Consider the following 17210-nt stretch of genomic DNA (forward strand, 5'->3'; position numbering starts at 1 on the left):
GTGTGTGTGAGTTCCACCTGTGGAGTTATGCACTTTGATAACTGACGCAATACTGCACATGATTACATGCAGCATGGCAGAACTACAGTAGTAGGAAATGCATTTTTCCTACCACACAGAGTGGGAGGATAGTCTCCATGAATTACTCCTTAAGGATTACATTTACCTGCATTTGGTCAAATATTATGCTTCAAATAATGAATTTCGTCAAGCGAACACGCAAAAGTAGGTCACACATTGTTGGCACCATATTCTGCTTAGGGGCAGCCCTGCAGAGACTATGTGGTCAGTCAACTTGCCAGGTATGTTCTTAATGACTTAATGACTGTGTTGACCTGAGCATGGAGTCACAGACACATATTGTCAAACAGGATTCCTCCATAAACAACTATGTCACAAACAACAGCAGAACAAATGTTTATGAAGAAAGAAGACAGCAGGCCAATCCTGACTAGATATTATTCATTCGACATTTCTTCATTTACCATCCTGACTGGGAACATGTAGAGAGTTTGATATTATTCATTCTACATGGATTTATTTACCATCCTGATAGGAACACAGAGAGTGTGGGGTAAAGAGTATTCCTATTGTGATTGAGATTCCATCTCAAAATAACAATATTTTCCTTTCGTTTTAACATGTACTCTGGCTTTTGAGAGAACCCCAGACAGTTGTTAAGTTTCAGTATTTAGATATTTAATATTCATTTTCATCAGACACGTCCCCTTCCTATACAAACCCATTGTAACTTCAAACTCATTTTTAACCATGATAGATTAATCAAAAACACCATCCTTGTGGATGGCTGATATTGTCCTTCTAATGTGTGGGGGGGCTCTGCTTTTAGAATTACTTTTTCCATTTATTTTATTATGTATTATTTATTATTTTCAGCCGGTGCTGCAAACTTGACGTTGAGCGGATATGGTTCACCGTTTCAATCACCACATCCATGGTTTGTTTCATCTTACCAGACAGCTTCACACACAAAACAGCCTGATGAATGATGCAATGAAGTGAGTTTATGTTGAGCATGAATTGAGTACGTGAGGATCTCATTTGAAATAAGCGGCTTTTATGAGTGATCCATTTTAGTTGACCCTGTACTGTAAACTGTACTTCCATGTGCTTTTTCTATGCAACCTTCGAAATAAAGTATTCAATCAATCAAAGCAGCTAACAGACTGAGCTACAGTGTGGAGATTACCAAAAAAAAAAAAATCTACAAGCTCACACATTGTTGCGTTTTGATGTGTTTTGAGCTTGTAGATCGGCTATTTTCGCTTGTTTTTTTGTGCAAGTGGCACAGTCCCAGACAGTCCTCGCTCTCTTTAAATGACCCACAACACAACCGACGTGGTATCACTTGATTGCACATCTTGTCGCGTCACAGTGTACCATGGTGCCTGTTTCACGCCCTCTGCATATACAGTTTTTCAATCTTTGTGTTTCGTGCCCTTTGCGTACTGTCTGCAGTTTTTTTTTGATGTTTGATGGCTGTGCACGGGCTGCAGTGGATGAGGTTGGACTTGATGGCTGTGCACGGGCGTTGTGGATGAGGCTGGTGCGCTTGTGTCTCTTGCGAGCTTGTATGCTCGGGTGTAATGACATGCCACAAGCTCGGGTAGACACACAGCCACACTGTGTGCAGTGTGCACTGATCACACTGCCATCTGTTTGGAGGATCACCCATGGCTCACCCATGGCTCAAGCGGCTTCGCAAGATCTGCAAAAAACTAAAGAAATTAGCACAGAAATCCTAAAGGAGCTGTTTTAGAGGCACATGGTGTCCGGGGTTAACCTGACTCCGCCAGATGGAAGAAGCTTGCTTCACACACTTGTTTCACAGCCTACTTCCTTGTGAACCTGTGAACTCAATACCGCCCCATCTGGCGGAGACTGGTTAGTCCAGGGTGTCCCAGGTAAAGAAAGACCCCAACCAAACGCCGGAAAAGATTCTTCTGGCTGCTTTAAAAGTGTCATAAATCAACTCAGAATATTGTAAAACCTGTAAAGTAACTCTAATACAATGAAAATCGGCCTTGGCTGGCTGGCGTACTGTTCTGGGAGGTCCCAAAATAGATGACACCCCAGAATGAGGATGGGGGCAGAAACATTTGAAGCCCTTCAATTTCAAAGTTTGGACTCTATAGAACCAAGATCTGCAAAAAAAATCTATTTTAGCACACAAATCTTATGGGAGCTGTTTTTCAGACGCGGTGATAGTGGCCCTTGGAGGGAGGGAGGTCCTTCCATCCGTAAACAGCTAATCTCAGCCACCGATGAACCGATCGGTGTTAAACTTTGCATGCACGCTCATAGAACCTCTGCAAATCTTTTCAAATTTGAAGTTAGAGCGCCACCATGAGGCCAATTTTGCCTCTCTTTGCCAAAAAAAGTGAAAAGTGGCTCATCTTACCCCTCATTCCCCATATCTGTTATTTCTGGTGCTGCTCAACACCGTTCTATGGACGGTGCATAAATTGGACAAATTGTGGACCTTATTGCCAAGCAAGGACACATTTGTTACTGTTCATCCAACAGTTTCTCCCCTGTATGAATCTTCATTATGTTCTGAGCATTTGTCACTTATTTATGTATGTGTAGCAGACAGTCTTGACAAAAGAGTATTCACATGCTGTTTGACATACATAATTTTGTGAAACAAATATGGAATATTTCTGTGAAGATATGTGACCATAAATATGTAAATACAATGTATGATAGAGGAACAGAGTAAAAGACTCTTGGATTATATAATATCCAAAGGTAAAGCTAGAACACCAAAGGGAATAGGTACCCAAAGACTGTTATGTGAACACTACACACACAGTAAAATTGGTATCCTGACCTGTTAATGTATTTTCTGATTGCAGACACTGAAGTGAAGCCATGAATATTAAAAACAACATAAAGAAAACATTGTGCTCTCACCCTCGTTACAGTCTCTCCACAAAAACACAATTAAGTCATTTTGACCTGCCTCGCCTGCTCACTATAAAAGCATATACAATACAAATTAATTCAACCTCATTCCCTTATTCAGGGAAAATGTGGCAGTGTAATATTCCCTGGTGTTAAATTATTCACATCAAGAATACTCCTGCAACACAAAGCTAATGACAAAGTATTTGTGGTAAAGGACGGTCATGTCCAAACTCAGATAAAACTCAGAATAATCTGTGATTTCCAATATGTTGCAGTGAACAATTTGTTGTCATTGTCTACAATACTAAAATATAATGGGCTTGCCCCCTCGTATTTTTCAGAGCTCATAGAGCTAATGGCCTAATTACTTATGTTTGTTTTTGATCTGAAAGTGTAGATTAAAGCATATACTGTCAAAAAAAGATTGTGCCTTCACTTTTCTTGAATGTCATTAATGCTCATGCATTTATTGTTTCATACGGTGCATAGCTCACATGGATTAAATGATTATCACATTCAGATATTCCTCGTAAAAGATATCTTATATCTCGATATCACCTCTATAGATAAAATAAAAACATATTGCTGGGGTATGACCTAGGACAGTGGTTCTCAAACCTTTACATTTGAAGGAACCCCCAGGGTGGTATGATTTAGGCCATGGACCCCCATAACTCTGAGAGTGTACAAATGGAACAAAATTGACCAATAAGTGTCCATTTAGTTCCATTTGCACACTCTCAAAGAAACAGACCGGTTAGATTCAATTTGTCCCCCTAAAGGACCCCTGGAGGTGCCTGGGCCCCACTTTGAAAACCACAGACCTAGGGTAATAATATTCACTCAATATGGTACTCCTAAAACAACTATTGGTCGGACCACTATTTGTGTTTCCATAGCAACAGGTCTCCTTCTCCAATCCTCCCCGTGGCAAGACACCCCTGGAGGAGATTGTTATTTCATCACCGAGTGGAGAACATTAAGCAGATTTCAACACCACACTCACAGATTCTATAGGTAAATATCCCCACACCAGCCCTTCAAATATTTGGTTCACTTCATCAGTCTAACATAACAGCATACCACATTGTACAGACATGAATGTCTTGAAGTAGATCACCCCCACAGTACAGTATAAGATCTGACAATATCAGCCTTATACTGCCCCCTTCAGACAACTCTGCAGGCTTGATGCACTGTATCTTGGGGAAAAGGCTATTACTGAAAAATTGCCAATGCTTTCTTAGCCTCCTGGTAGCTCAAAATTACAATAAATAAATAAAAGAGAAAAAGTCCCCACATTTAATTATGTAAGTGTTTGTGTGGGAGTTGGTAATTTGTGTGTTGATTTTATGCTGCACCTGTGCATAATTTGGGTTGGATGTGCACATTATTCTCCCTCTAACACTTTCCTTATTGAACGGTTTTGTGTTTAGCTTCTTTCCTTTCATTATTGGATTTAAGATGTGTTTTTTGAAGCACAGAATTATACATTCATGTCTTCACACAAGAATGTGTTCAAGACATTGCAAGTCAAGTCAAGGTCCAGTTTTCGAAAATAGAAAGAAATTGGGCTAAATCAGGCCACTTTAATGAGCACATACGAAATGTAAATCAGCAATGTATTCATCTAATGAATTATATTTTCAATTTCAGAATATACTGTAGGGAAAGGCACTAAAGGAACTGTAAATCAGTGTTACGGGAGTCTCTCTCTCTCTCACACACACACACGCACGCACTCACGCACATACCCACACACGCGCGCGCACGCACGCACGCACGCACGCACGCACGCACGCACGCACGCACGCACGCACGCACGCACGCACACGCACACACACACACACACACACACACACAAATGTAAAGACAGTTACTCTGAAATATTTCCTTCCACTCAGAACGTCAAATTGTTAATAAAAATCCTGTCCCACATTTCTCAATGACAGTAAGTCCCTGTATTCAACTAATGGCATCTTTTAGCCAGCCCCACAATGTTGTGAGCCAAAGGTTGACTCCTAGATCTGATAAGTACTGTATTTCAGGCGTGAGCATTTTTCGACAGAGAGTCCTATATTTGGGGTCGATATCTTTTCTCATGTTGTATCCCAGGATAGAAGACTCTCCAAATGGCTGCCAAGGCAGCAAACTTCTATCCTGAATCATCCTGGCTTCAACTGCACCCTCACCCTCGACACAGATGGCCATCATCTTAGCATTCCTTCTCTTCAGCTCATCAACTTCCTTCTCCATTCTTTGTTTGCCATATGCTGCCACTCTGTTCCAGAATGTGGTATTAAAATGTTGATAGAGTGTCCAATCTGCCCCGTTCCACTCCAAAGCTTTAGCTCTCAACTCAGAGGTCAGTCGAGACGCAGACGAAGCCTTGCGGGCATTGAGTTTAAAAAACAGCAGGTCCTCCATGGTCCAGCAGAGAGTGTCCTTGAGCAGGATGAGAGACTCCTCGAAATATTCTGCTATTAGGACCAGATGAAAACGTTTGGACAGAGTATGAATATCTCTCAGAACACGAGGGTCATCTGCCTCCATGTTGTTATCAAACCCCAAATCAAAAAGGAGCAGATTCCTCAGGTAGAATGAATTGTAGCCATCTGGGGTGTAGAAGGCCCAAGGGCTGTGCAGAAACTCTGCCAGTTTGTCATCTCCATGGATCCTCCATGTGAGGGGGATTGCTCTGCGATAGTAATGGAATGATGAGTCAAAGAGTTCAGCTGGGTCACGTAAGATGGTAATGTACAAAGCATCCACAGGCAGAAGTTTGGCCACCTCTTGAGCATCAAAGCGCATATGGTTACAAACAATATTGAAACACTGCCCGGGCTGGTAGTCCTTGACCTGAGAACACAGGAATGGTGATGGGTAGAAGAAGTCATTGCGACCATCAGGGAAGGCAAACTTTAACTTGTGTCTCTCTCCAAAGCGGAAGAGGATATTGAGTAATGTGCTGCTAGCAGTCTTATGGGTCTTCATGAACATGATGTTCTTTTTGGGATGGCACTCTTCTGACTGGGTGTTTGCGCTCTGCAGTGGGATGGTCACATTCTTCTGCGATGCTTTTGACATGCTTAGCGCACACGAGGGAGCAAATGAGCCCCTGTGAACAAAGTATATAAAATAAAAAGATAAATATACATGTAAATAAAAATATGTGTGATTTTCAAAATCTTTATTTCTTCTTTAATGTACCTACTCTTGCATGTTGACTTGGGTTGAGGTAGATAGGCAGTACAGCACTAGCATGAAGCCAGTCAATACAGTCCAGAGAACCACCCCTCGAATCAGTGACTTGGGCTTCCTCCCTCTCATTCCAAACATGGTTACAAAAAAATCTGAAAAGGACAAATTAACTTGACCAGTTAGGCTGCCACATTACATGTAATGTGTCATTTACACACAATTGTGTAGCTAAAATGCTATCTTATTCCACCATTATAATACATAGCCTACAGTGAGTGCAACAGAGTGACACAATGGAGTAAAATGCAGGTTTTCAGAAAGTCGATCTGAGTATTATTTGGCGTCCCAATTTGTTTTGGACCATATAAATAGGGTTATACTCACATACATTTTATGCTAATGTTTAGACTATTACCAATGTAAACAAACATATCAGTTATCACAGGCACCAAAATACTGTTTAAAACTCATCTTTGTCTCATCTTTCTTGTTTAGTTAATTGTTGTTGTTAGTCCTTATGTTGTTAGTCAGTGACAAGAATGGAAATATCTCCATTTCTGTGTATTATTCTGTTGATTGGGCTACAAATGTATTTGGGCCTTTAAAATTATTCTAACTAAGTGTGGCTTATCATAAGAATTAAGCTATGATAAACAACCCTGGGCAGTAAAGATGTCATGGGAAAGAACGCAAATAACTGATAAGGCTGAAAATGCTGCCTCAGTCTTTTCAAACCAAAGAGCCCCTATGTTTACATAGCAAACATGTTTATGGTTCTTCAATTGTCCTTTGAACAGACGATACTATAAAAGCCTGGTAGCAGCCCCTAGAGGAAGTGCTGCTCCTTGGTATTGTACAATATATCAAGAAATCAGAAGGGTTCATCCTGTAATCTACAGTATAGGCTACCTATTACATTGAGCAAAGTCGACATTTTGGCATGAGGGTGGTGGTGCTACAGGCTACATGGGGTCCCCCAGTCGTTATGTAAGGGTTCATCCACCACGTAAGCAAGAGCACTCAACAAATGTCATGGCAATCCATCCATTAGCTTCTGAGATATATCGTGTGCAAATGGAAATGTTGGCCTACGGGTGGCATCGACACACCATCCGACATCACATTAGAGCCCTGCCACTAGTTGTGGTTGAAAATAGGATAAATCAACAAAATGAAATGAATGATATATGATATAGAAACTGCCCATGATTTTATGTATGAGCAGCCCAAAAATAATATCTATTTCATTAAATAATAGCAGGCGAACAATGCAGAACATATTTTCCCCCTACCTTTACATAAGAAACACTGAATGGAACAGATCTTAATGATCATGTCTTACAAAGACAGGCTGCAATGTGTCTATAATGAAGTGTCCGTATTAGACATCTGTCATGCTAATTATTTTGTATATTTTTAATTACAGGAAAGCACTCCACTACTCTTCAAACAAAATATTAACTTCTGATAAAGACTGATAAAGTGATTGTACTCCATGATGGGATTCATTATGACTATTATTATTCTCTCCAGTCTATTTTAAGGTGACCGCATTTTGATCAACAATTAATAATTCAAGATTAAGAGTGAAAAGTCATCATAGAGGCATGCCCCTGATTCTGAACAGAGATCATATCTTCATGCAATGATCTGAAGTAAATCTTCATCTACTCTGTTACGCTGAATTTATATTTCCCATATCCCATTTTATATTTCCCATTTAAAATACATGGTTATTGCTCCATTATCAGATGTTGGATCTGATTAGAATGTGTTTCAGAAGAAGGAAAATAATATAGAAATCAGCCAAATTGATGACAACTGAAATTAGATTTCAAAATTCACTCCACAGTCACATCTTTGTGAACTCAGGAAGATCTTGGACATCATTTCAACAACAAGAAATCTACCAAGTAGAAGAACTGAAAAGTTATTTAAAGCAATTATTTAAAAGAAGTTAGTTGTTTGATTTACCTGTTGCGAGGTAGAGACAGCTGCATCAATAGCATCACTGTGGAAGGTATGTTTTCAATGCAGGCTGAAAACCGACCCCTAGCCCTGGGTATACTATACACACACTGACCAAAGTTACATCTCATTGGCTGTGGTGAAAACTGGAATTCCAATTGGCCAACAAAAAGGCCATTTGTGTCCTTTCCTTTTGGTCTCGGAGTTGATTCCCTCAACTAGTCAGTCTCCTCAGATTTGAGAAAACAGCTGCACAGGTGCACTGTATGCTAATACTGTTTATGTATTAAAGATAATAATCTCATAATTATAAATATTTTAAGGTAATAAAACAATGCACTTATCTTAGGGGTGTGTATACGATATGTATCGTTTTGGGGAAAAAACATATTGTTTAAAAATACATTTTTTTACAATAATAATAATCAGGCATGCAAACAGTCCCGAGGTGAAAAGGTTGACAACATGTTTTTTTTTTTCAGGTCAGGTGTCACACTATTGCCCTATTTGGATTCAAAACGGCTATTGTAGCTGAAAAGCTTGCATGTCTGAACAATGCAAAACAGAATTATTTGTTTGCATTTGCTTCCCCCCCCCCTCATTCCTCAGTCGCCATGGGAAAAGTGTACGATCCTGTGAAACCAGAAATGTGAAACTGTAGTCTCTACTCACCCATGACTTCACTCCATGCAGGGGGTCTGCTTACAAATGCAGATATTGGATGTCTTTCCCATCTACCAGAAATGCTTCCATGACTTCTGTTGGAGGATATTTTGTGGAGCCTTGCCCTTAAGTTTGAGTCTGCTGAGATCTTCATTGCATCTTTCAGGAGAAGACTGACAGCTACTGCAAGCATGACTTTGCCTAAAGGAGAAGCAAGAAATATTGTAGCTCAGACATGTTCCTTTCCTTCTAGTTCCACTGCTTCTAGCATAAGGTCTGACACACATTGTTCAAGGAGATGCTTTCATACTGGACACTTAAAAAAAAGACTAAAAAGTCCAGAGACTTTAATATTCTGTGTACATGCCACTGCCACGACGACGGACTATCTGACATGCTAAACAGAAGCTGTTGAGCTAAATAGAAAAAGATTTTTTTTTAAATGTTATGGATTGTTCACCATTGCAAATAGTCGCCAGGCAGAAACTGGTAAAAACAAGGCAGGTTCTATAATAACAGTGTGTGGCTTAATGGATTGTAATATCTGTGCAGTGCAGTGTGTAAGTTCCAAGTTGCCATAGTAGCCAAATAGATATGCTTGGGATAACAATTGTTTTGCTTTTGAATAATGATTACATAAATTTTTTTAGAGGACAGAGAAAGAGAGAGTGTGTGAGAGAGAGAGAGAGAGAGAGAGAGAGAGAGAGAGAGAGAGAGAGAGAGAGAGAGAGAGAGAGAGAGAGAGAGAGAGAGAGAGAGAGAGAGTGTGTGTGTGTGTGTGTGTGTCTACATACATATGATATTCATATGGTCAGGGGATCTTAGTATAGTCTGAGCGTCAATTGGAATTGGTGTAAAAAAAATTTTTTTTTTTAAATCGATAAATTGGTCAGATTATACAGAACAATCTCATGTAGGCTAACCAAAGTTCAATTTCGTTTCACTCCATAAAGCATTACGATTACTACGCAAAAGCCTTTCAAAATGATTAACACCAAACGTTCACGTTTTGGCCACTCATGAAGGAAGGGATTCCAGAAAGAACTTACCAACCTGTGGATGGCAGTGTTTCACTTTTCAGTGTACCGCCTGCCGTAAACGAAAATAATCAGATTCAGAACAAGGAGGAGGAGCCTGATTTATGCTTTGTCGTACATGAAAATAGCCGATCTACAAGCCCGCAATTCCTCGCATCCCTCGCGTGTTGTGGGCTTGAAGATCAGTTAATGTTCGCCACGCAACACCGTCGTACGGCGAAGTATACGAACCAGGCTTGACTACCAGTGTTGCCATGTCCGCTTATTATAAGCGACTTTGAGCTTATTTTTCTGTGAAGTTGCTTGGAAATAAATATTGGTAGTTGCGGGTTGCGGATTTGTGTGTAGTTGCTTATTTAGGCTTGCTTCACAATGTTTGAATTATTATTTTAACCAGTGGTTCTGATTGATTGATTGAATACTTTCTTTAGAAAAGACATGGAAACAGTACATGGAAGTACAATTTACAATACGAGGTCCTCTAAACTGGATCGCTCATAAAAGCACAATGGATTATTTAAAATGAGATCCCCACACACTCAAATCATGATACATTTAAGAAAACAGACAAATATACACTACTCAAATATTTTCATGTCATGGACCCCCAAATTAATATGTATTTGTCCCTATAACCCCCTTCGGCAAATGTTTTGTGCCAGGGAACCCCGTACCAGATTTGTGTTGTCAGAATGTTAATTGTCTTTTTCCTAGAGCTCTAGTTCAGTGGTTCTCAAAGTGGGGTCCAGTGACTCTCATGGTTCCTTGGGGGTTCTTCTAATCTAAATTGACCCTTACAAGTCAGTAACTCTGACAGACAGTATGCAAATGGACGGGTCCATGTGGTTCCATTCCATCTGTCAGAGTTAAAGGTAGGGTAAGTGATTTGCGTTGGTTAAAATAATTGTTAAATAGCTCTATATTCTGATAGTACTCATTGCTATAGAGTGTTTGTTCAGTAAAAGGAGTCTCCTTGTCTCTCCACCTCTTTATTAAACAGAAAATGCATTTTCGTTTCAGTTTCAGTTTCATTTCCAATTTTATCCAACCAGGACAGAGAACTCAATCAGGACACAGATTAAACAAGTGAAATTGGAAGTGATGACACTAAGAAATGAGCAGACAAAATTGGAACTGGAACACTATACAAATTAAGCTTAAAAATGGGTACTTTCTCCTGATTGGCTGAGATTTTGACACCTACCGAAAAATGTATTTTCTGTTTATTAAAGAGCTGGAGAGACAGGGAGACATCTGTTACTGCAAAAACACTCTATAGCAATGATTACTATCAGAATATAGTATTTTAACCTTTTAACAAAATACTTTTTGTTTTAACCAAAAAATATCACTTACCCTACCTTTAACCATGACATTTTAAAGTTTGAGAAGCACTGCTATTAGTTGCTTCTGTTTGGGCTTGTTTTCCTAGACCTGGTTGCTTATTTCCCTCGTAAGATGTGGCAACGCTGTTAAGTACCGCGGAAGGGAACTTGCGGAAGAGAGGGCTACAAGGGGGTTTCAAGGTACGGCGTGTGAAGTACCAACACTGCCTCGTATAACCTACCTACGTGAAAAGGTAACGTTGAATCCTACAATATCGCATTATTGTTCATTGAATGCTTTCTTCCGCTGCACCAATATATATATATAATTTAATAAATGTGTGGTTATTCCGTTTAATAATGGCGCGTTAGGTAAAGTGACGCTTGTGGCTTGTTAGCTTAGCAGCTCGATACATTATCAACAAAGAGACTGAGTCGGTGTTTGTTGCCCCGTTGCTGGAACGCAGAATAAGGTGTTTTTGACCCGACCGTTTATCTTAAGCTGAGGCGTTTGTTTTAACGTTGGTGGTTGAATTGAAAGGATATCAGCGGCTGTATGTTAAACAAGACTAGGGATCTGTAGCTATAGCTACGAGGCCTAGAAGGCTCTAGCGTCGTAGCTAACACAGCTAATCCGGGTTGGTTAAATCAATTCAAACCTTTGACCCCGTACACTAAGGTTAGATTACGATTGCACAACTAACAACTTCCATAATAGTTCGTTCGTTGTGTAGATCCATAGGCTTGTGGATTCCCCAAGCCTGCGACGCGAGGTGAGTCTGTAAATCGACATTGGCATGTCCCAATGGGCCAGATTACTGTCGTTTATAAGTAACTTCCTCATTAAACACTCCAGTTGCGTATGTCTCCTGGTGTTGCATTGCATGTTCACTGCGGCCATTTTTTAAAAATAATCTTGGCACGTCTGGCCTTTTTTCATGCCGTCCTACATTAGGTTATTATCCGAATGAGTGTAATCTTAACCCTTAGCTGTAATAATTAGCACAATAAGGAAGTGGTGCTTCCTGACGGAAATCAAATACCCGAAATCCTAATCCAGGAGAGTGAAATGTGTTTTATTTATTTTAAGGATCCCCAATAGTAAGGTGCCGGTGAAATTCCTTGTATGTAGACATAACATTTTATTGGTCTGAGTTCAGTTACTTGGTTCCAGGTTGTCTCATAGCAATTTTTTGGAGCAAAGTGATTTCAGAACTGTCTCCCCAAACTCTGTACTTGCAGAAGTGTTAAGCAGATGACATACTGTGTAGATGGATAGAAATCAAATGCTGCATGATATAGTTTATTTCTGTCTTCATATAGCCACTTACAACATTAATTGTTATGCAAATTGTGGCATGTGACTAAAGCTGGCATGTTGACCAATTCCATAGCAACAGGTTTTGTAATCTCTGTACTTTTAAATGCGTGTATGTTAGGTGGGAAATTTAATGATGTAGTGTTGTGTGCCTATTAAATTGTGCATGCATTGTCATCATATTAAAACTAATATTTGTGGAGCTCGTATAGCATAGGGGTGAAGTTCCTAGCCAATACCGGAGTCTAGGGGCCGAAGCCTCAGGCTACGATCGAACGGATTCTGGATGGAAGCCGGGCTGGATATGTGATCTCATAGGTTTCAGGGCATCTGTTCAGTGGGGTGTGGAACTAAGCGGAGTAGGCGTGAACCTCTGCATGCGTTACCAGTGAAACTCTTGAGTCCTCACTATCGGGTGAAAAGAAGTGGCCTTGGTGTTGGTTGACTATGCCCTCCGTAGGACCAATTGTAGGAGTTAACAGTGACGAGGAACCAGAATACATGCGGAATTGGCATAAAGACTAAAGTGGGAGAACGTATTGTCCAACCAAAAAACAAAGCTTATTTTGTGTACAATTGCTCTGTCTTTCCACCATTTGCCCCTTTTTTAAAGCTCAGCCAACAGAATGCTTTAACCACTGTTAAGGATGTCCGCCATTCATTACCATGTGTTTTAAAGATTTCAGGCTTGGATCCAAGGTCCTGTGCTGTTTGTCTTGAACTCATCATTTACTACGGCTGCAACCCTGCCCTGGTTAAAACTTTTTGTTTTTGTCTAAATTAAGGAGTTGGATGCGGATGGACAAAATATTGGATTTGGACTAGGATTAGGATAAGGACCACATCTACATCTATTTGTGAACCAGAAGTGAGCTTAAAGCCTGCAGTACCTCCATTCTGTGTTAGCAGAGCCTGTTGTTACACCACCATGGCGGATGGACGGATCTATGTGGGGAATCTTCCAATGGACGTCACGGAGAGAGACATAGAAGACCTCTTCTTCAAATATGGAAAAATACGGGACATCGAATTGAAGAACAATAGAGGCACTATTCCGTTTGCCTTCGTCCGCTTTGAAGACCCACGGTGAGTTTCTGGGATAATCTTGGGCACGTTAAAATCGCATTCCTCTTGTTGGACACATCTAACTCCTAGGCTTTAATAACGTCTCCAGGAGCTGGCGGCAGGGATTGGATGGAGAACGCTTTTCGAGGTGTATGTCCTTTAGTCAGACAGGCGTACTGTAAGGAGTTCTGTCCTCTCTTAGGGATGATGATGATGCCGTCTATGGAAGGAAGGAACAGGGATGGATATGGGGATTAGGCTTTAATAACGTCTCCAGGAGCTGGCATCAGGGATTGGATGGAGAAGGATTTTCGACGTGTATGTCCATTAGTCAGACAGGCGTACTGTAAGGAGTTCTGTGCTCTCTTCTCTTAGGGATGCTGATGATGCCGTCTATGGAAGGAACGGATATGGATATGGGGATTCCAAGCTACGTGTGGAATACCCCCGCTCCTCTGGTGCTAAATTTGGCGGACCTATGGAAGGGGGAAGAGGAGGAGGAGAAGGAGGAAGAGGAGGAGGAGAAGGAGGAAGAGGAGGAGGGGGGCCTAGGGGAAGGTTTGGACCCCCAACTCGAAGATCTGAATTCCGGGTCATAGTGACTGGTAGGTGGACGTTATGAGTTGTAGACAGTTTTTTTTTAGTTTTCTCTCTCATGGCGGACTGGAGGTCAAGGGGACTAAGTGGATGAGGTCGAGTCAGCTGCTTTAAGTCATGAAAGAAAAAAAAAACAATCGCTAAACTCACTGGTCATGTTGGCTGCGTAAACTCACTGGTCATGTTGGCTTCATAACATCAAACACCGGCCATAGTGACTGGTAGGTGTGTTTTTTGTCAATGTTTTATTTAGCAAATTTTAAGGACTTTTGTATGGCCTCATCACCCATATTTACACATTTTCTCAGAATAGCATTGCTTATCTAAGGCAAAATATTAAAGTTTTGTGTTTTCACCCTTCATGCTATTCTTATACGTTTATAGTCTATTGGAGGCTAGTCTCTGAATACTAAGCTTCTTTAATATTCCATAACGTGTTGTTTAAATATGCTCAAGTATGTGTAGGTTCTTGTAGTCATGGCATTACGTTTATTGAGATCTTCACAAAATGCAAGGTTTTGTCTTTTTCACCCGGCTGCCATTTTGTCTGTCACATTCACTTCCAGGATTACCTCCAACTGGGAGCTGGCAAGATCTCAAGGACCACATGCGTGAAGCTGGTGATGTGTGTTTTGCGGATGTGCAGCGAGATGGTGAAGGCGTCGTGGAATTCCTTCGTAGGGAAGACATGGAGTATGCTCTGCGTAGACTGGACCGGACTGAGTTCCGTTCTCATCAAGTGCGTACAAGTCTTATGCTACGTTATCATTCTTACTCCTATTCATATGTACAGTGTCCTAGTAAGAATTGGCTAATGAGCTTTCTTGTCAACTCCTTGCAGGGTGAAACGGCATACATCCGTGTCTATGAAGAGAGGGGTACTCCCAGTTTTGCTGGTCGTTCACGTTCCCCACGTTCCCCACGTTCCCGTTCCAGATCCAGAGGGCGTTATTCTCCACCGGCCTACCAGAGCAGAGGGTCCCCCCCTCAACGCTACCAATCGCCGCCACCACGCCATGCTATGTCCCGCCATAGTCCACCCTCCAGGAGACCACAGCATAGCCCACCCCCACGCCACTACCGTTAAAAAAGAGCACCATACATGGGCAGCAAAGGAGTTGAATTTTTGTAATGATATTCTACTTTTTTTTTTAAATTTGACTTTATTCCAGGCCTCCCCTATGTTGCACCATTTCCCGCCCTTTGCTTGCGATTTACATTCCATGATTAGGATTCCCTCCCACCCATCATTTCTTCGCCTTAAAGATTAGGTTTTTGGTAAGTTGGTAAGTTCAAGATGCACTATTATGCATTTAGCAAGAAAAACGTTTTGTTGCATAACTGATGGCATTTTTTTTTAGAAATGATAACTGCTCGTCGATTGGTCTCTATTTTCAAATGGAGAAATAGTCAAATTTTACACTTCTGCAGCCATTTAACTAATTGTGATTCTGCATCTTGAAATGATAAATGCTTAACAGAGGCTTCTGTTTGTGTGTCAAAGTGCTGTTTTAAAGTATGGTGAGGCCTTTTTTTCTTTTTGTAATTGAGCCACAATGAGCTACAATATAATACTTCCTTTTTATGTCTGGCTGTATGGCTATATGAGTGTTGCTGTTAGATTAGTGACACAATAACTAAGCATCACCAATCATTTCATGTTTTGAAAATGTATAGACTCGATTCATGATTTGTTGGCTTATGTTAATTTCATTAAACTGTATGATTTAATGTTTTTTCATTTTTTCGCCTTTTTGAAATAAATGAAATTAAATTTTACTTGACTTTTTTTTGTCTTGCCCTAGATATCAGTTTTGATTTAAAGACTAGATTTGATGGTCCATATTGAGCCAATTGTACATTGGTTAACACGGTTTCTGTTGGCTGACCATAGTGATCGTGGTGGACGTCAAGTGCCCTTTGTGCATCAGGCATGGACAGTCAGAAATGTAAACGGCACAGAAGTACAGTAAAACACAAAAGTCCTGGAGAGTTGTTTCCATTGTGGTCCTTTGGAGTCCCCTGTGTAACCTTATGGGGGATTTGCATGCCTGTTATGGGAGGCAGATTTCCAAAATATTAAATTTGTATTAATACGTCAAAATGTTTAAGAATAAATAAATATGGTCAGGAATGTTACCTGAACAAGGTATGTCAGATTTATTCAACTGGAATTCATACATGTTGCAATCTGGTTCATCACTGATGCTTTTTGGTTCCAAATCTCAAACCATAGTACCAACAAGGAAACCTCAAACCCTGGCTCTTTACTTGAACAAAACTCCTGATCATGCTTTACATTCAAAATAGTTATTGATTTTAATATTAATTTCTGTTCAATTCCCTGCTCTGACTCGCCATGAACATTTTCAAATGCAACATTTTAGGCATTTACTTTCCACTGATGACAAACGGAATTCTTGGAGCAACAACCTGCCTTGTACTCAACTTATGTAGTAGGGCGGGAACCCCTATTTTAGTGTGGTTGCCCGAATGGGCAACCAGACTATAGTACTCTACAGACTTTTTTTCACTAGATAAACTTTTTTTGAACTATTTCCAATCAATCCCAAATTTGAATCACATGTCAAGGGTGGTTTACTCAACAAATCCCCAAAAGCATTTCCACTTTGATCAAAATGTAGCCGTTTGATGCAAAAACCTTATGTTGGGGGGATCAATCCTCTCAAAATGAAACGCAAGTGATCTCAGGAGTTACGTGACAATGTAATTGGCGCAGCCTCCGACGGTATTCCTCGAGTCCCGGCGGCAGCGACCTGCGACTCGCGTCGGCGCAACCACACTCTGCAATTGCCCTGAATTGCGACGCGTCTAGTTAGGCTACTCCATGGCAAAAATGTGTCTTTATTGTTCATGAATTTACATTAAAGAGACAGGAGGGGGCAGCAACTGCTTGACTGAACCACCCAGTGAGGGAAGACCATGGTAAATCTCATACTCAGCCTTTCCTTGTTCTTGAATAGACTTTGCTTGGCCCGGAATATAATGAAGATGTTCAATAGAAACTGCAGAGTCAAGCACTGTCATATATCAGCATCATAAATATATTTCCCTTTCCCTTAAACCAAATTCTGAGGAGCCCAC

The 17210-nt window shown here is 40.6% G+C and overlaps 2 protein-coding genes across 4 annotated transcripts; one reads left to right on the forward strand and one right to left on the reverse strand.

Moving 5' to 3' along the window:
• Positions 1–3674: 3674 nt before the first annotated feature.
• On the reverse strand, positions 3675–8195 carry gal3st1b (galactose-3-O-sulfotransferase 1b). Its single transcript, XM_080419494.1, has 3 exons — positions 8107–8195; positions 6146–6284; positions 3675–6049 (listed from the first exon to the last, which is right to left on the reverse strand). Exons 2-3 carry the CDS (start codon positions 6268–6270, stop codon positions 4897–4899), a joined length of 1278 nt encoding a protein of 425 aa, XP_080275620.1. The 5' UTR covers positions 6271–6284; positions 8107–8195; the 3' UTR covers positions 3675–4896.
• Positions 8196–11269: 3074 nt separating this feature from the next.
• On the forward strand, positions 11270–15884 carry srsf9 (serine and arginine rich splicing factor 9). Of its 3 annotated transcripts, XM_080418923.1 has the most exons (5): positions 11270–11379; positions 13229–13529; positions 13884–14113; positions 14672–14844; positions 14947–15884. In XM_080418923.1, the coding sequence occupies exons 2-5, from the start codon at positions 13372–13374 to the stop codon at positions 15190–15192; spliced, it is 807 nt and encodes a 268-aa protein (XP_080275049.1). In that variant the 5' UTR covers positions 11270–11379; positions 13229–13371; the 3' UTR covers positions 15193–15884. The 3 variants fall into 3 exon arrangements, with proteins under 3 accessions (XP_080275049.1, XP_080275047.1, XP_080275048.1); XM_080418921.1 differs by having other exon boundaries at positions 14672–15884; XM_080418922.1 differs by having other exon boundaries at positions 11282–11379; positions 13123–13529; positions 14672–15884.
• Positions 15885–17210: the final 1326 nt, after the last annotated feature.

The sequence above is a fragment of the Gymnoscopelus braueri genome, assembly GCF_963280865.1.
Source record: "Gymnoscopelus braueri genome assembly, chromosome: 22".
In the NCBI taxonomy this organism is placed as follows: domain Eukaryota; kingdom Metazoa; phylum Chordata; class Actinopteri; order Myctophiformes; family Myctophidae; genus Gymnoscopelus; species Gymnoscopelus braueri.